We start from the raw sequence: 19,882 nt of genomic DNA, 5'->3' as shown, positions 1-19,882 counted from the left end.
CTGACTTGTTATCTGAATGGCACATTTTATCTAATGGCTCTGACAGGAAATGTGGCACAACTTTCACACCATTAGTCTAGAGTTAATATTCACCAAGAAATTTGTATTTAGTCCCTATCACTTTCCTCAGTATCCCTTACTTATTTGATACTGATTTAAAAAAAATATTTTTTTTTGTTTATTATTGAAAAACAGAGACAGAGCATGAGCAGGAGAGGGGCAGACACAGAATCTGAAGCAGGCTTCGGGCTCTGAGCATCAGCACAGAGCCTGATGTGGGGCTCGAACTCACAAACCATGAGATCCTGACCTGAGCCGAAGCCGGATGCTTAATCAACTGAGCCACCCAGGAGCTCCTATTTGATACCGATTTTTAGACTAAGCAGTAAAGATACTGGTTATCAGAGAACCTGATTTTAAGTGATCAATTTTAGAACATCACACAAGTTCTGTAAATACCAGCAAGGTTGGATTACAATTTTTATGGCCCAAATTGCACCGCCAGAATGATTTGAATTGCTCTAATGTGAAGTCAGTATGTAAATTACTAGTTTCTAGATCCATAATGAATGAATAAAGTTAGAAGAATCTTAAATATTGGTGACAGTTACCTTGTTTTTCTTAAGATATTGTAATAAAATTGTAAGCAAAAGTAGCATAGTAATTTTCATTTCTTCCCCTTTCTTTAAAAAAGTGATGATATTTCTAGATCTGAAATGAGGTTCTGTAGGTGATATGGTTATAATAATGAGGGACCTAATCAGTGAAGACCGGTTATTTAGAAATATTGATGACTGGGGCAGAACATTTCACAAGTTGGAATCATAAATTAGAATTGCGGGCTACCCTCAGATTAAAAAAAATTAAAAAAGAACTATGGAGATAGAACTGGGCACAGAGGCACTAAGAACTAATTCTGTCGTATTCTTGTCATGTTTTCTTAATTACTGTTGAAAAGATTTGGGTAATCAAATATAACTATATTTTAGTTACAATTATAGTAATAACTATAGTTATAGAAACCATGACTCCCACAACCTGCTTTTTTAGTTTGGTTTAATTCAGTTATCTTGTTTATTTTGGGGATGGTAAGGGCTGAGCCCTTTGCTGTGAGTCTACCACAGGGAGGTTTGTTTTGTGTGTTTTTTTAAAGTTTGTTTATTTTTGAGAGAGAGAGAGAGACAGAGTACAAGCGGGAGAGGGGCAGAGAGAGAGAGAGAGAGAGAGATGCAGAATCCCAAGCAGGATCCAGGCTCTGAGCTGTCAGCACAGAGCCTCATGCAGGGCTCAAACCCACAAACTGCAAGATCATGGCCTGAGCCGAAGTTGGACGCTTATCCAACTGAGCCACCCAGGTGCCCCTACTACAGGGAGTTTTAAGTGCCTCTTGGGGCTCAGCTGCTTAGAGAGTAGGCATGGAGAATTTTGGGGTGGTTGTCCACATAAATAATGAGCACTCATATAAGAATAAGGAATCATGATAGCGGGACATAAAATAGACACTAAGTGAGGTGCCAGTAATGTTTCATGGATGAGTGAAACCGTCTTGGAGTTGGTATTTGGCAGTCAAGGGAAGTGCCCTGGGAGATAGGGGCTACTGGTGTTGGTACATGAGGATGGACAACAGGATTTGTCAGTGATTCTGGTCCTGAAAGTCAGGTGTAGGAGCAGCTACCTAGCAGCAGTCAGGCTAGGTGGCATTTTCAGGAGTTCGGTTTCCACAGGGGAGGTGAAAGGAAAAAAACAGTGCAGTTTTCCATGGAGCTGACATTCCAGAGGGCACTGGAAAGGTTGTAGGAAGGTAAGTAGTGGGTGGCTGGATGGAGCAAGGGAGAGTAGCAGCCGAGTAGAGGACCAGACTGGAGAGCAATGGATGGGTCCCAGAGGCTTGTGTTTGTGGGTAGCCAAGAGGGTTGAATTACGGTGTTTACTTCCCCTAACCACTGGTTTTCCTCCTATTCTTGCTCTTGCTTTCTCCTTTTCCATGGGGGCCTCTTCTGTCCTCTCATGCTGTTACTTCCTTTGCACTGCTCTTCTGCCTCACTGACCTGCCACCCGGTCCTTTGCTCACTTCTTACCCACTCTAGCATGTTTAAGCTCACCTCTCCTTCGCCAGCTCCCCAGCTTTCCTGGTGTACCCAGCTGGCAAAGTCAGATCCCTGTACGCACACTTGGAGCCTGTGTCACGCTGCTTAACGTAGCTGGAGGAAAATCACATAGCTGTAGAGCTGAGGGTTGAGTTTAACTTCCTAATCTGCAGCCTGCTCTCAGTGCTGCCCGGCAGATCCTGTCTTTCCTTAGGCAGTGTTCTTTCTTCATAGTGTTCCTTCACTTTTCTGAACCCCCACCCTGCTACCCTACCCATACCTGTGCTCTGCACATGGCCTTCCCACATTCTTCACAGATGCAGATTGCCTCAGCCTTCTGCCATCACATCTGTTTGTTCTCTGCCTTTCCCCCCCAAATTTGGCCAGGTCTCTCCCATCTTTTAAGATTATTCATACACACGCATTCCCCTCCCTCAAACGCATTTTTTTCTTTCTCAGTACTATCCTTTTGCCTTTTCTTTCATAGCATAACTGTTTAAATGTGTTTGCTCTTCCTGACTTTGCATTATCATTCAGCTTGCCTTGCCACATTGGCTTTATACTTATCGCTCCTGAGGCTCTTCTTGCCAAGGTATATGTGTAGTCATCTCACTACTGATTCTAGTGGACTCTACTTAGTCCCTCTTCTCACTGAGCCTCTCTGTTGGGCATTGATAAGCACTTCTTCCTAGAAATGATCATTCCATGGTGTCCTGGCTTCACATCTTAAGGTTTTCTTACTACCTCTCACTTAACCTGGTGAGCTCCCCTTCATGCGCCCACCCTTAATTATTGGTGTTCGTCAGCATTCTGTTCTAGGCCCTCTTCGTTCCTCTTGTTAACTTTTACCTTCCCAGATGTTGCTGAGGACTCTTTATTTCTCCCTCGACCTCTGACATGAGTTTTTAGAACAGTACCTCCAGCTGCCCCGTGGACATCTCAGAAGCATGTCCTTATCACGTCCTAAGCAACCATCCTCAGCTGTTCATTGGTGCACCAAAGGGCACTGTTACTCTATCTGGTTACCTAAATCAGAAACCTAGCCATCATTTTTTACTTTGAATTGCCCACCATTACTAACTGTCTGTGTATACACGCACACAGACTCTTCCCCGTTTTGTTTCTTTTCTAGTTCAGCCATAGTCCTTTCTCATCCAGGATAGCAGTCTAACTGGTTTTCTTGCCTCTAATATTCCCTGCTTTGATATTAGTTCCATTTCTACACACCAAAAAGCAATTTTTAAAAATGGAAAATCAGATCATGTCAGTGCTTAAATTCTTCAGTGGTTTCCTACTTCTCAAGGTCAAGTTCCAGACTTCTTACTATGATCTGAACTCTGTTGACTTTGCCAGCCTTGTTTCCCATTACTGCTTTTACTATATTACCCCACATCTCACTGAACTTTTATACCCTAAAGGGCAACACAGTGTTCCGTATTGCTACTTCCTCTCATCTGTGCCTACTGTTTCCTGAGAGCTCTGTGTCTTTGATTATTCTTAAGTCTGGGAAATTTCCCTTTTCTATGTCTTTTTTATTTTTTTGAAAATGTTTGTTTAGGGGCGCCTGGGTGGCTCAGTCGGTTAAGCGTCCGACTTTGGCTCAGGTCACAATCTCACGGTCCGTGGGTTCAAGCCCTGCGTCGGGCTCTGTGCTGACGGCTCAGAGCCTGGAGCCTGTTTCGGATTCTGTGTCTCCCTCTCTCTCTCTGCTCCTCCCCCGTTCATGCTCTGTCTCTCTCTGTGTCAAAAATAAACAAACATTAAAAAAAAAAAAAGCATTGAAAATGTTTGTTTATTTTGAGAGAGGGAGGGAGGGTGAGTGGGGGCAGGGCAGAGAGAGAGGAAAAGAGAATCCCAAGAAGGCTTCACACTGTTAGTACAGAGCCTGATGCTGGACTCAAACCCATGAACCATGAGATCATGACCTGAGCTGAAATCAAGAGTCACACCCTTAACTGACTGAGCCACGCAGGTACTCCCTCCCTTTTCCATATCTTTAAATTGCTCTCTGACTGAGCAATTTTCTTTTTTTTTTCTTTTTCTTTTTAAAACTTTTTTTAAAAGTTTATTTATTTTGAGAGTGAAAGTGAGCAGGGGAGAGGCAGAGAGAGAGGGAGAGAGAATCCTAAGCAGTCTGTGCACTGTCAGCATGGAGCCCGATGCGGGGTGCAAACTCACAAACTGTGAGATTATGACCTGAGCCAAAATCAAGAGATGGACACTTAACAGACTGAGCCATCCCCTTTTACTTTGAGAGAGAGAGAGAGCGCGCGAGCGAACAAGCTGCAGAGGGAGAGAATCTCAGGCTCCATGCTCGGTGCAGAGCCTAAAGCGGGGTTTGATCCCACGACCCTGGGATCATGACCTGAGCTGAAATCAAGAGTTGGACATTGAACCAACTGAGCCCCCCAGACCCCCCAGCAATTTTCAAGCCATAGTATAATGTACTGCTTTTTCGAATCCCCAAGTATATCGTGAGCTCGTTGAGTTGAGCATAGGCACTGCACCTCCTGTCTTTGATCTCTATAGTATTCGTAGCACCTAGTGCATAGCATGTCATAAACAAGTATTTATTGTAGGAACAAATAGAAGAAGCAAATTGTTATAGTTGCACAAAGCAAGGCTGCTGAAAAGATTGAATATGGACAAGTTGAAGGTTTGAAAAAAGAGACTATCAATTTGTATTCTTTCCTAGAAGTGTAGTAGGAATAGTGTATATGATGATAGTTCTAACTTCAACATTGAACTAGAAATTAGACAAAAGACTTGGCCACAAACAAGGTGTTGGCATCAGAGCAAGAATCTGAGTTTAGCAAATCAAGATTTAACCATACTTCATTTAAGCAACCAACCCAGATTTAACAAAACTGGGCTTTATCTGGTGAATGCCACCTTTCATTTGCTTGTGACGTTCAAAGATATTTACCCACTGCCAGTGTGTAGAATCCTATTTAGGCTATTCGTTAATACAGAAAGTTTAACAAGCCCTTGCAAACTGTAATATAATCTCAATTACCTGTTGTATCTGGAAGCCATTTTAAGCTTTTTAGTCTTTTTTCTCATCAGTGTCGTGTTCAATTGAAGAAAAAGGTAAAAGTAATATTAAAGAATTGTAAAAAAGACCCACAGTCCAAGTCAAGCTTGATTGCTTTTTACAACTTTTACCCAGCACCAAAATATTTTTAAAGTGTTGTACGTGACACTTTCTGTGTTATGCATATGTTTCCCCAAGTTTCTACATAGACTGTAGTCACTATCTTTGGACCTCATAACATTTTGCTTATTTAAAGTTTTTTCCCTTGGACTAAATTAAATTCTCAGAGATGGGATTACAAGGTCAGAGGGTATAGAAATTGTAAGACTTTTGCTTTGTGACTGTGTATCATTTTCCAAGAGGGTTATAAGTTCGCAGGAGTATGGAAGTACAAGGTTTCTCAGTGACCTTGAAACATTGGTATGAATGATGTGAAGGTGATGGAGGGAGAAGGGAGAGTTGTATGTGTAAAATCTTACTGATATGTGCTTCGTTTATATGAAGTGTCACCAAGGATTTTTTTTTATTTTTTTTAATTTTTTTTTTCAACATTTATTTATTTTTGGGACAGAGAGAGACAGAGCATGAACGGGGGAGGGGCAGAGAGAGAGGGAGACACAGAATCAGAAACAGGCTCCAGGCTCTGAGCCATCAGCCCAGAGCCCGATGCGGGGCTTGAACTCACGGACCGCGAGATCGTGACCTGGCTGAAGTCGGACGCTTAACCGACTGCGCCACCCAGGCGCCCCAAGGATTTTTTTTTTAAATATGGAGGAACAGTATTGTATCAGATGATAATATATTTAAATAAAAATACCCTTTAAAGAGTAATTGAAAATTTGTGCCTGTTGCAACTTGGTTTATTTCATGTTGACTCCTAGATATTCTATTTCATAAAGGTCAGAACATTTAAGAGCTGGATACATAAGCTGAACTATTTTAACTCTTGTTAGAATTGTTTATATGGCTGTGTATTTTGATGTTATCCTCTTAGCCTTTGTTGAGAGAGAGTTCTATGAAGCTCATGTTTTCTGTGAGTTGGGAGAATGTTATATTCTACCGTGTAATAGATGCTTTGTGAAGCCCCTTGTGGAAAAGTTCTTATATGTCCCACTGCCACAACTTGTCGTGCTTTTTCAGAATATGTGGTTTCTTTCTAATAAGAGCTGTCAGCAACGTACAGGTTATGTTTTAGTTGCTCAGAACAAAAATTGTGATCTGCCTCTAGCCTTTTCTTTTAGATGTGGTTTTGGGTCAGATTTTGTCAATTCTACATTCCTTTTGAGAAAAACTGTTAAAGTTGTTTAAAAGAAGTTTGTTAAAACTTTCATAAAGCATTCCAGTGTAAATATGATATTAATGAGTACCTCTGTTATTTATTCTATTTATGCCTTTGAGCTTTTCTGCTTTAGAATTTTGTTCTGTTAAAATTTACCCTGGGGGGGCGGGAGGGTGGTGGTGGTGGTGGTGGTGCCTGGTTGGCTCAGTCAGAAGAGTTATGATTCCTGATGTCAGGGTCATGAGTTCAAGCCCCACAATGGTTGTGGAGCCTACTTAAAAATAAATAAGTAAGTAAGTAAGTAAGTAAATAAATAAATAAATAAATAATAAAATTTACCAGTAAGCAGTAGAGAACCTTATTGCCCTCTAGGTGGTGACAAACCTGTTATACAGGTCATTTAAAAGGAGACTAGAGTTGAATGCAAAAAGCATTACGGAATAAAATATAATAGAGTATTATCATAGTTTATATATACCTATTTACTAAAGTACTTAGTTTTTTTTCCCCCTAATGAATAGAGAATGAGAGACTTGACAGTTTCACTCTGCCAAGCTCTCCTATGGCAATTCTGTTTCTGTGATTAACCTGGATGGGAAATCTGTCAATGAGTGTTTCATGCTGCTTGTAAGAAGTCAGACTGTAGTGCTTACTTTACCCCCCTTCTCTCTCAGGTCATTTGGATCCAGGATTCCTAGCAAGTGACAAGACATCGGCTGGCAATGTACCACTCAATGAAGAAATTAATATTGCCTCTTCAGATAGTGAAGTGGAGATTGTGGGAGTTCAGGAACATGCAAGGTAGGACATTCAGTGGAGCATTCTCATATTTTAAATGTGAATTTGATTTTAACCATAAAGTGAGAAGAAAGTGGTTAGTCCTCCTGGCATGGCTGGCATGAATGGTGGGAGCTATCTCGTAGCTTCCTGTGGCTTAGAAAATGCTTTTTGATTAGACATGATAATGAGCTTGAGAATGTGTTGCATCTTCTATCAAGAACATCTCAACCATATATGCATGTGAAATAGAACTGATGTTTTCCTCATATTTTTAGCAAATGTCTAGATACCTTGACAGATTTTTCTCTTATGGCATAGTGTCATCCTACCTTTCCCCCTGTCATTCATATTTTCTTGCCTTTCACTTTATCTTGAAATGTGTTGGGAGCAAACAATTGGGAAATATACATCTGACATCATACCTGTATTGCTTGTTTCCTAAAGCACCTCTTCTTGTCGTTCATTAAAACCTGCGAGTTACTTTGGTCTATTCCTAACATAGTATATTTCTAGTGATGTTCATGTGACTCAGGCAGTCCTATTTTTAGGATTAAAAGCCACAAGACATCAAATTTGTCTAGAGTTATGAAAATAACTTTTGAAGTTTGTCATTCTTTAAGATAGGGGTGAGCAAACTATAGCCCACTGGTCTGCTGCCTGTTTTTATATGGACCTTGTGCTAAGACTAGTTTACTTTTTAATGAAAAAAAAAAAAAAATTTTTTTTTTTTTTTTTAGTATTTAATATTTTGAGAGAGAGACAGAGTGTGAGCAGGGGAGGGGCAGAGAGAGGGAGACACAGAATCCAAAGCAGGCTCCAGGCTCTGAGCTGTCAGCACAGAGCTGGACGCATGGCTCGAACTCCCAGACTGCAAGATCATGACCTGGGCTGGAGTCAGATGCTTAACCCACTGAGCCACCCAGGCGCCCCTAGTTTACATTGTGAAATGGTTGAGGGGGGACGGGATCAAAAGAAGAATGATGTTTTATGACTTGTGGAAGTTTTATGGAATTCACGTAAATACAGTATATTTATCCATAAATAAAATTTTATTGGGATGGAGCCATGCTTGTTCATTTACGTATTGTTTGTGGCTGCTGTTGCATTCCAGTGGCAGAGTTGAGAAGAAGTTTCAACAGACACCTGATAGTCCTCAAAGCCTAAGGTAATTAACTGTCTAGCCCTATGTAGAAAAACATTTGCTGATTCTTGCTTTAGATAGTATTCCTAAGAATTGGTTATAGTCCTCTCAGAGGTATTCCTGAGGAACATTTAACACACACACACACACACACACACACACACACACACACACACACACACACACTTATATAGAAAACAAAAATTTAGACTCCAGAAAATCTGTGTTCTATATAGCAAACAACTTTTCTTCTATGCTGCAAGAATTAAGTTGTGATTTCTTAACTGATTTCCCCAAATAGATACATATATCTACACAATATCTACATTACCTGACTCTTAGATCTGATTTTACTCTTTGGTTAGAAAGGAAAACATTCACCAGCATTTCTTCTGTTGTTTATGTAAAAAGTGAACTTAGGAGGAGAGAGCGCAGGCAAAATACACATGCGTATAAATCGAAGGTACCTTTGTCTTAGAACTGATTCTACTTTCTGAGAGCATTTTTCAGGTCATACCTGTTGGGACTTTAAGGTTGTAAAATTATGTCATAGTTTAACATGTCTTCTCCCCAAAAGCGGCCAGTTCACTTTATCAGACCTAACCACTTCTATCTTCTGTCTTGTGTTTATGCCAGAAGTATTCCTGCATAGCTGCTTCCTTTTTTCTTTCCTGTGTTTAATGATTATTTCCCCTTTTCTGGTGGGAAAGAATTTTCGTTCTTCTGTCTTTCCTTAATCTCATTCTTTTTCCTTTTTTTTTTTCTGCCTTAATCAAGTACTTTTTCCTGTTCTCTCTTTTTTTTAATCTGTTCCTTTCATGTTGACTTACCTCTTTAGATGAAAGACTATAGACCTTCCGGTTTTTTTCCTTTACTTTAGCATGTGTTTGCCATTATTTATTTCACCATTGTTCCTTGCAATAAAGAAGACATGAGTATCCTTTTATTCCCTACTGTAAACTTTACCTTGCCTGTTAACAGATTGATACGGGTAAATTATCTTCAGTTTGCACATTATCCATTCACCAATTTTGTCTTGAGTTACATTTCAAATTTTAATTCACTGTTAGTCATGTGTTCCTACTGAAGTAGCAAAGAGTGGGTAATAACCTGTGTTGCTTATTACTTAATCTCTTTCTCTCTCGAAACATGTTACTTGGTTCACTTCTCTATTAACTTATATCAAGTCTCCCTTCTTTGCTGTTTACTTGTGCCTACAAATGTTACAGAGTGAGCCACCCTTCTTCTTGGCTTCTTTGTTCAACTTTTCTTCCATCATGAACTCCTTAGCTTCTTTTTTTCTACCAATATTTTTGGTATCCAGAGTTAAAATTATCATTATATTTCTCTTAAAACTCAGAAATTTAAATTTTAAGTTCCTACCCACTCCCAACACACACACACACACACACACACACACACACACACACACACACTTTGTCTAGTACACCCTTCACCATACTTATTAGGTCTTTTATCCAGATTGTCATTTTACTCTATAGATATGTTTGTTCCACTCTTGAACTAAGTCAAGTGGCTGACTACATTTTAAATAACATACAGTACATAACATTACTTTCAAGGACTTTTTCCTTACAGGCTCTGAAGCATAAAGATGTATTCTGATACTTTGGTTTGAATCCTGTGGAAATACAGTCTTAGAGGTGACGAATGTATTATGAAATCTCAGTGGTGGTTAATGCTGCCCATACAATAGAATGTTGGCGTTGAGAAGTTTTGTTAGAGTACTTTGAGCTGACGCTTGTGTCATTCTGAGAGGGTCTTTTATTTTGGTCTTTGGGTTGAGGACTGAATAGAGTCTTACTGGCTCTTTTGTGTCTTTCTGAACATTTTCTAGCACTTTCTTTCGAGGAAGCATGATAATCTTCCAAATAATTGAGATTAAAAGCTGAGGAGCAGGTGGGGGGAGAAGTTTTCTTGTTGGTTGCTTCAGAGTTACTCTTTTGGCTGTCTGTGTCTCATCTGGAATTTATTTCTTTTACAGGTCTAGGGTTGCAGTTATGAAGTATTGATGGGCTTCTGGCAGGGTTATCGCTTGGAAAAAGGTTTTAGGTTTTGATCCACATCTTTTTGTTCTAATTTGATTTGCATGCATAGATGTTTTGTTTGGATTTAGTTGTCCTGTTCTTATTTTTTCTTTTTGGTATTGTACCTTGTTGTGGGCTGAGAGTTTTCAAAAACTCAGAATTGGTTCTTGAGCTTTTCTCTTTGGGAATGCTCTGATTTGCATTGCATTGCCGTTTTTCCTTATTGGAAGAATTTTGTTTGACACTGCACTCAGTAATTTTAGTTACAGTGTGTCTTTTTTTTTAAGTTTTTCTTTTCTTGCATGTTAATATCTTTACCTGTTCTTTTAATTTAGATTTGATATGTTCCTTTAGCTTCTGTGTTTCTTCCAATCATAGACTAGAAAGCATGCCTTCTGAACTAATGGTTTGAGTGCATCTTTTATGGCTGCCTTGTATTGTTGTAATTAACTCGCTGTGTTACCTAAATGTTATCATTTCTAGCAGTTAATTTTTGGACAGTCCAGTTTCACAAGATGTTCTTTGCAAATGAGATAGAGACTTTTACAGCACCTCTAGCTCCTCTGTGCCCACTTAATTTTGCCAGAACTTTTAATTTATGGCCCTCATGCCGATACTTTTCTTTTTCCTTTTTCCTTTTCTTCTACCAGCTTCATTGGTAATTGCCCTAGGAAGATAAATGGATATAGCACAGATCTTTCTGTTATGGAACTGTTAGAACAGTTTCTTTGATACCTGTCCTCTGAAGCTTTTGGGAATAATCAGATCCTAACCTCACTCACTGTAGTCTTTGGTCCTGTGTTCATTTGTCTTAATGTTGGTTCATCCCACAACAGAAGAGTTGATGCTAGAAGCATTTTGCATTTAAGACGGATTGCTTCCTAGAACTAATTGTAAACATTAACCCTAAAAAAGCAGGGGAGGCAGACAGGCATTTCTCTGAAGCCATGAAGATTCACTTCATCTTTAGCTAGGAAAAATAAGTAGGAATGTTATCTAAGAGGTCATGTTCAGGCTCTGTAAATGAGAGCAAAAATGATTAATATTTAATGTTGTTTTCGTAGGATAGTAAATGAACTGTATTAAAGCTGACCATGAGAGCCTGCCCTCTTTCTCTGTTTTTTCTTTTCCACTGTGAAGTCTCTCCTTTATTGGTTTCAGTATATGAAGAGCAGGAAATTATTCTATCAAAACTTACTGTTTATAAAGTAGGTTTTGGGGGGGGGGAAGTGAGTCCTAAGCATTTTCTTGAATATTGGACTCAAAATATGACTCTAGATTATGTTTTGTACCTATTGTCAATCATATGCAGATTAAATGCTTTGTGAAAACAAAGCCTGTATCTACACTAGAATTAGTTTGGATGAATTAAAAAAATAGCTGAGTATGGGACTCCTGGGTGGCTCAGTGGGTTAAGCATTTAACTTTTTATTTCTGCTTGGTCATGATCTCACAGTTCATGGGGTTGAGCTCTGCATTGGGCTCTGCACTGATAGCGTGGATCTTGCTTGGGTTTCTCTCTCCCTCCCCTTCTCTCTGCCCCTCTCCCGCTTGTTCACTCACTGTCTCTCAAAATAAACAAACAAACTTAAAAACAGCTGAGTATGTTCCCACTCCGTGTCTTTCATCATACAGGGAAAGGGTATGTGTTAATACCTGAAACTGTATATTTTATGTGCATAGATTAACAAAATTTTGAGTCTCTCACTTCTGTTTTTATAGGGCATCTCTGTAGGGCTTATAACAATTGTTCTGGTCCCTTTTCCTCCTGAAACCTTTCCCTATCTGGTATAAGTTGATCTATAATGTACACTGTCTTATAAAATAGTTGAAATGTTTTTCCAGCACTCTTTGTTTACCAGCATGAGTCCTTTTGCTGTGTATTTAAAAAGGGAATGTGTTAAAAGCCTTGTTCTGGCCTCATCCATCTCTTAGCTACCATTTTATTTAAGATGATTGAGGTCATTAAATCATAAAAAATTTTTTGAGTGTTTTATTGACTTTAACACACTTAGAAAAGTCATAAATGTACACTTTAGTTTTTACAAACTGCCCATACTCCAGTAACTAGCACTCTGATCAAGAAACAGAAGTCTCGGGGTATGTAGGTGTTTCAGTCAGTTAAGCAGCTAACTCTTGATTTCTGCTCAGGTCATGATCTCATGGTTCGTGAGTTCGAGTCCCGCATGGGGCTCTGTGCTCAGGGCAGAGTCTGCTTGGGATCATCTGTCTCCCTCTCTCTGCCCCTCCTACCCCACTTCCCCACTTGTGCTTGCTGTCTGGCTTGCTTGCTCTCTCTCAAAACAAAACAACACAACAAAAACAAAAAACAGAAGTCCCTCTTGCACCATCTTCTTGTCAGAGCCTTCCCACCACTGCACCCCGTGACTTCTAAAAAGAGAGTTTTGCCTGTATTCTTAAAAATCTTAAACTCAATGATAACCTTAGAAGTCTTCTTAGAATACTTTCGTATTCCTGATAGATGTCCCAGCACTTGCTTGAAAGTGTAAAAGGAAGTTGATTCCATTTGATAGTAGTTGTAATTGTTGCATAGTCATGATCACCTAAAGCTTCCCTCTGTAAACTGATTGATGGTTGTTAGTCTGCTCTTGAGATATCTGTACAAGGTGGAGTAGCCACCTTCTTCCATGGCGATTCTCCCTTCTTTGGGAATTGACCTTCTAGTTACAGTTAAATAGGAGCCAGGAGAACTTTTGACTAAAGATGGAATCATCACATTCTCCAGAGAATCTAAAATTTTGAAATAAGAGAAACAGATTGAGAGGTTGGGGCTTGAGTCCAGTGAATGAGGCCTAGTTATCCCATCATCCTTAGGTTCTTTGAGGTCCTCAAGTGTCTTTCCAACAAGTTCTGTTTTTTGCTTAAAGTAGTCCAGTACTTAAAGTAGTTTCCAGTAACTGGAATCATTTGTAACATAACTACAGAAGTGATCCAATTTAGATAGTTGAAGTGCCTCATATCCTTATTCTCCCTCTATCCATCATTCCTCAGTAGTAAATAGTGGCTCTACACCTCTCACTCTTGTATACTATCAGTACCTTCTAGAATCTGCTTTGCTGTAATGATTCCCAGGGGCTAAGCAGTGTTCCTTACAACCAGACACAGTACAGTACTTCAGCTGTAGTCTGAGGAAGGCATAGTTACTTAGTGGAAAATAAACTCCCTGCCGGAGACCTCGTTTTGTTTGGGTTCTGTGCTTACCTTGCTTCAGACCCTGGACAGTTGCCTTTTGGCCTTGTTTTTCTCTTCTGTAAAATGAGCAGATTGGCTCAGATCCCTTTTAGTCAATCCCTTGTATGATTACTTAGGGAGCAGTTGGGACTAAATACCTCTTTTATTTCAGAAGTATTTCTAGGAATTCTGCCAAAGATGACATCGATTCTCTCTGTAGTCATTCATTCTCTGAATTCTACTAAATTTCTAGCTACGATTACTTTAATTAGTACTTGTACAGATGAGCTTTTGAATTATTGAAGAACTTTATATTTTTAAGTCGTTAATCTGGGCCTATCTTTGCACTCTGCTGACTCTCACTGTGTTTTGCCTTACCTAACTTAACATACACATTTGTGAAGTGACAGCATGATGTTGTGAAAAGCATTGGACTCCACATCAGACCTGGCTTGAAGCTCCTTGGCCCACCACTTTCATGCAGTGTGACCCTGGGCAAATCATGTAACCGCTTTAACCCTCCGTTTTGCTTTCGATTGAGTATGGATAGTAACTTCCACATCTACCTCATAGGTCTGTTGGGATTGTCCAATGAGGTGAGACTGCTTAAGAAACAGTATTCTAGTGCCATCAGTCATCAAAACTGTTTCTGTAAACATTGAATGGACTCCTTTGGCTGACATTCTTCCGTGATTACATGATCACTTCCATCTGAGTGTACTTAATGCGTTAGACAGATCTGGATTAGCCTTTGGACTTTATGTCTCCTATTTTAATGCTTTTCACTGGCTAATCTTTGAAAACATAGTAGCCTCTGGGCTAGTAGCTACTTAGCCCATTCTCAACAGATGATGGGCCTCTGGTACGGTAACAAATCTACCTTCTGCCCCCTGCTCTGCTCTGGCCCTGAGGGGTCTGTTTTTCGGCACCTCACTCGGTAAGGGAGTAGTTTTCAAGCTACCTTTGTAAGAACAGGACCTCTTTCCAGGAGCTTAGGGGTCCTTGGGCAGTTCTGCAGCTAAAATTTGTCCATTGTTACCCTAATGTTCTTTTGAACCTGGCAGTGCAGGTAGCAGTGTATCAAAGCTGGAATTCTCAAGTGACCCAGCATCGCTTATTGTACACCGGTTGTTAAACAGCTGTTCAAGATCCACTGTAGTAGTTAATGTGACTAGAATCCTGCCAGCTGTCACTTCTTACATATATTACATAGGGATGTGATGGATGTGAGAACAAAAGTAGCATTGATAGCTTGAGTGCCTGCCTTCCTCTCATCTGAATCCAGTTACTCAGTGATTCATCCTGGAGGCTCAGTTTTATCATTTGACTGGAATGTGGAATTCATTATGTCAGTGTTTTGAAACCTTTTTCTTCCAGTGAACTTTTGGTGAGATTTGTCACCAAGGCAGTTCTGTCCCTCTGATAAAGCACTTTTAAAGAACCTTAACTGAGTACTTCAACCTTGCTACTTTCACTGAACTAAAGTACGTAAGCACTTCAGATGAATGAGCCAAGTGTTCTGTTGTGACCTTCAGGATAAGGAAAATTGATCCTTTATGCATGACCTAGTACTTATAGACTTCTAGAAATCCAATCTGTAAAAGAGTATTACTATTACTGTCTTTGAAGGTATTCTTCCCAGTATGGCATAGGACTTATTTTAAAACAGCTTGTACTTACATTTCTTACCATGTCGTTTGGTTAGATTAAGATTGTTTGGGTATCCCAGTTTTGCTCTGGATTCGTATTCTGCCCTGTCCTGAAGACCCCAGAGGTTTAAATGTGTTCAGAGAAACATCATGTTACCTATGCATTGTCAGTAACAGATCTAGACATAACTCAGGAGTTTCTGACACTTTTAGACTAAACTTGACAAAAGGCAAGGAGGGAGACAAATAGGAAAAAGGGAAGGATATTGGTTGGAAGTTTCACAGACTCACATTTCACAGACTCATATAGGCTTATCTTTGTGAAGGTATCATTCAGTGCTAGTGAAGCCATATTGCCTTATATTTTTCCTACAGTGGGATTAACCATGCTTATACTTTTATTCTTCGTCTCAATTGCAGGTGTGTTCATCCTCGAGGAGGTGTGATTCAGAGTGTTTCTTCGTGGAAGCATGGCTCGGGCACGCAGTATGTCAGCACCCGGCAAACACAGTCATGGACTGCTGTGACTCCCCAGCAGACTTGGGCTTCACCTGCGGAGGTTGTTGATCTTACCTTGGATGAGGATAGCAGACGTAAATACCTACTGTAATACAATGTCACTGTGTCTTCTCTGCACTGTTCCCTTCCTTTTCCTCCTCCTCTTTGTGACATGGAAGTTCATTGTCATAGCTTCAGCCTCAGAAGCTGTTTGTGGCATTTGTATAATCCAAACTCATGGAAAATTGCCCCCCTTTCCTTTTTTTTTTTTTTTTTTTTTTAATTAAAAGAAGTCACTTAGGAAGATAACTTAGCACAGAGAAAAGAATTTCTTCTTTCCCTCAGTAGGAATAGGAGAATGATGAATTTTATTAGACAACTTAGACAACTTCATTTTACTTGGTGACTTTCAATCTTAGGAAACTCTGGCTTCCTTTTAGAATAATATTTTAACTACCAGGTGAAATGGATTTCAGTTTTTGAATCTTGTATTTATTTTTCTGTGTAATAAAATTAATATCTAGCCTTGACCACTGTCAGCCCACCCATTGGCACTCCTACCTTAGGGCATTTGCACACATTTAGTCAGGTCCTTATTGGCACCTAGTAGGGCATGTGCATTTGAAAACCTGTCCTTAAAAATAGAAGACAGAAGTATTACTTTTCTTTTAGCTTGAGTCTTCTGCCTTCTTTCCTGACTTTGCTCCTGGCTGATTTCCCACAGCACAAATAATTGATATGCCCCTTTGTGTTTATAAATACTGCTAAGGTGACTTAGTTGGTCTCCTTGTGGCAATAATTCATAATTTTTTGGAAAATGTCTCCTTTTGGGGCAGAGGCATTTCAGTTAGATACCCATGAGGTTTTCTGGGCATGTAAGGAGAGCATTGAGAGATCAGTAAGAAAATCTTTGTCCCTCAGCTTTTTTTTCCTGGTTTGTTTACATAACAGGAGAACACAGAAACCTATTAAGTAGAATATGAAAAGTTGTCTTCATCTCTAAGACTGTGGGCACTTACAAGTCTGAGAAGGCAGTGCCTTCTTTCATAGCTGGTCTCTCTGTAAAGGATGTACAACAACTGTTTTAAGTAACGCTTGAGCTGAAATAGACCTGATGCTATATTTGGGTATTTTTCTCCTCTACCATCTAAAAGTGGAAAAATAAAAATGAACCATAAGAAACCAGATGCAAAGCACATAAATGACACTGTAGGTTTTACAGTATCTAAATAAGCAAAGGGTGGTTAGGAGCTTCAGGGAATTCAGGAAATGCCAGTGTTGGAGTTTTGTGGCATTAGTTACTACCTTTTTTCCTATAACATGTTGTAGTTACTAGTGAATTCTTTTACAAGCAATACCTAGTTAGAACACTATGTACTGTGCACGGGGAGGAGTGAAGTACTATTGGCTTAGAAGACCTCATCTTTGTTTTTCCATGGTTTTTGTTTGCTTTTTGTTGTTGTTTCCATATTTACCATGTAACATTGCTGTAGCCCTTGCCTCCCTCCCCAAATGCCTTGGTGGCTCTTCCTTATCTAAAGAGCACGAGAAGTACCATTTTCAGTTGTCATTTAGTGGACATACTAAATGTACCAAGCGCCTGTTCTGCACATGGTACTGTGCAGGGTAGGTGTGGCGTGGCCACTGAGACAAATGGGACACCCTTGCGAGCGCATGCGTCAGAGTCTGCCTGGCTCCACCTGCCTGGCCTTTTCTCCAGTTTTTCTATAAAGACTCATTTATCCCTTTACCCTTCTTCCTGCTGCTTTAGTTATTCCATATACCTCTTCCATGGGAGTGGGTATGAGCATGTGTTCTTTGGTCTTCTCTGGTAGCATCTCATTTGATCTGGCCTCTGTTATTCATCAACTAATATTTTTCTGCCAATCTAGTTTTAATCAGGCTTTTAAAAGATCATGAACCTCAAGTTTTAGCACCTCATATATCAGATCTCTCACATGGCCACAGTTCTAGACAAAAACCAAAGATCCAGAGGCCAGAGCTAAATAGGACCTTCTGCAGATTCACTACTGGTGTATCCTTGGACCTTCACATTTTACTTTAGGATTAATTTATTGAATTTTACTGTTACACATTGTTTTTGACTTGAATTAAAATGCTAGACAAAGCAGAAATGTACAATTTCTGGTCTGTGTTTTCCAGGAAAATCATTGGGACAAGAATAGAGTGGATTATATGACTTGAAGTTTTTGCAGCTTATTTTTTCCCCAGTATCAGGGCAGAGCCCCATTTTAAAGAATGTTTTCGCATTACCTATTCTGTACTATTATGTTTTGTTTGATTCCACACAGCAGGTGATTTCCCATGACACACTTTCTTTAGCCCCCAGTAGTCACCTTCTAAAGAGAATTCTTCTGGTGTGCTATATGCACAGTGGATTGGGAGCAGAGCGCTGTGGCCTTGTGTTTTTACACCAGGTTGCACTTTTCCCACACCTGCCCCTGTTTCAGCATCCTGACTACCCGACTGGTTGCCAGAACAGCGATTTAGAAGTTAACATGCAAAAAGGGGAGAGGCAGGGATGGTAGAAACACTCAGCTTTTTTCCCCCTACAGGGTTGGGATTTTTCCACCTACTAACTGTAGAGACACTGTTTGAGCTCTTCTTTCATTGCCAGATCCAGAAGAGTGAGGGTGTGGCTTCTGGCAAGGTGTTTTACTGATAGAATTCTGTGGGAAACAAGTCCAATGACATTTGAAATTTCTTTTAAAGGAACTGTTTTTTAACTAAAGTGTTGGCATTTGGTAGCATCAGTACTTCTTTATGCTCCACAGAACATCATTCAAAGTAGTGTCTCTGCTCAAGTGGTGCACTTGGGTCACGGGTTGGATTGTGGCACCAATTTAGTTAAGCTCCTCCCTCCCCTCCCCTCCAGTGTGAAACCACAGAGCAGTAACTAGCTCTCAGGTCATCCTGGCTGCCCTAGAGCGTATACATCTACTCGCCAGTAGTTGTCTTTCCATTCTGATGGAAGGGGCCAGACTGAGTGGACTCCAGGATTTATTACAGTTGAGCATTGCATAAATTCTGCTTTTATTATCATCAGTTGTGAATATGAACTGTCTGATTTTCTAACTTAGTCCATTGTTCACTGTTCCTTTTAGCAGAATAGCACCACCATAGGTAACTTCAAAATGAATTTGTTGCCTGCTTTTTATACTGTGTCACAAAGTTTTTGAAAGAGCTGGGGACACAATGTTGTCTTTTAGTTTAAACTTTTTTTAAAAATGCAACGAGCCCCCTAATCTCTGTTTTCCACTATGTGTATGATGTGACTTCCATGTATATATAAAAATGATTGCGCCCTAACCAAACTTCCTCAGATTGTGCACTGTTTGTTTAAAATAATCACGTATTTTAGTCCATTGCTGTTGTATTTTTCATTTTATTTAAAACACTACATACTTCTTATTCTTTTAACAAATTTTAAAGGGTAGTGATCTTAAAAGAGAAATCACTGGATAACTAGGAAATATTTTTGTTGTTGTTTTGTTTTGTTTTGTTTTTTAAAGAGTACAAAGGTCATATGAAGCCTTTTGCTCCTCTTACCATGAAAATGAAATGTTAGCCATTGTATGGCTAGGAACCAATGCACTTGGTGGTTAACAGATCTGCTGTTGCTGGAGTGTGAGTGTGGACTTGATGCAGTGACGACAAATCATTGCTTAGAATTAATGTTTTAAAATGTGCAACTCTAGTTTTTAAAACAAAATTTGGTTCTTCTTTACATTCATTATTTAGTTTTTGTTTCCATTTAGTATTTAATGGTCTTTGGAGAAAAAATAATAATAAAACAGAGTGTTATATATATATTTTTTGGTGCAAGATAAGATTTTCTGTTTTTTGAAATAAGTCTGTAGCATAAAGGTTAAACTATTTTAAGACAAAATAAAATAGAGTGTATTTAAACAATCATAATTTCTGAGGATTTTTTTTCTATCTGCTTCAGTTAATTAGATGGTGCCTGGAGCAGCTCCTAAGTTAGCTTTTGGATGTGAAAGCGGATTATATTTTGTTAACAGATCTTACCGATGTGCCAACTTTTTCCAAGCAGTAGCTGTGCCCTACTCCCAAAATATTTTGCAAGTAATCATTGGTGTTAGGTCTTGATAAAAGTAGCTTTGCTCTGGCTGTCCTGTAGCCCCTGCATCCC

The 19,882-nt window shown here is 39.5% G+C and overlaps 1 protein-coding gene across 6 annotated transcripts in view; it reads left to right on the top strand.

The window, feature by feature from the left end:
• Positions 1 to 19,094, top strand: part of ARK2N (arkadia (RNF111) N-terminal like PKA signaling regulator 2N) — an 87,955-nt gene extending 68,861 nt beyond the window's left edge. For 2 of the 6 annotated variants that reach the window (XM_040478919.1, XM_040478924.1), the window contains 3 exons: positions 7,075 to 7,201; positions 8,292 to 8,345; positions 15,631 to 19,094. In XM_040478919.1, the coding sequence (XP_040334853.1) occupies positions 7,075 to 7,201; positions 8,292 to 8,345; positions 15,631 to 15,820 (371 nt within the window). In that variant the 3' untranslated portion in view covers positions 15,821 to 19,094. Of the gene's footprint in view, positions 1 to 7,074; positions 7,202 to 8,291; positions 8,346 to 10,326; positions 10,395 to 15,630 lie in introns of all 6 variants that reach the window. The other 4 variants (XM_040478920.1, XM_040478925.1, XM_040478921.1 and 1 more) reach the window with 3 other exon arrangements.
• The last annotated feature ends 788 nt before the right edge of the window (positions 19,095 to 19,882 follow it).

This window comes from Herpailurus yagouaroundi, unplaced genomic scaffold (genome assembly GCF_014898765.1).
Source record: "Herpailurus yagouaroundi ecotype Mexico unplaced genomic scaffold, PumYag 142, whole genome shotgun sequence".
Taxonomy (NCBI): Eukaryota; Metazoa; Chordata; class Mammalia; order Carnivora; family Felidae; genus Herpailurus; species Herpailurus yagouaroundi.
This window is presented reverse-complemented; position numbering and strand designations above follow the sequence as displayed.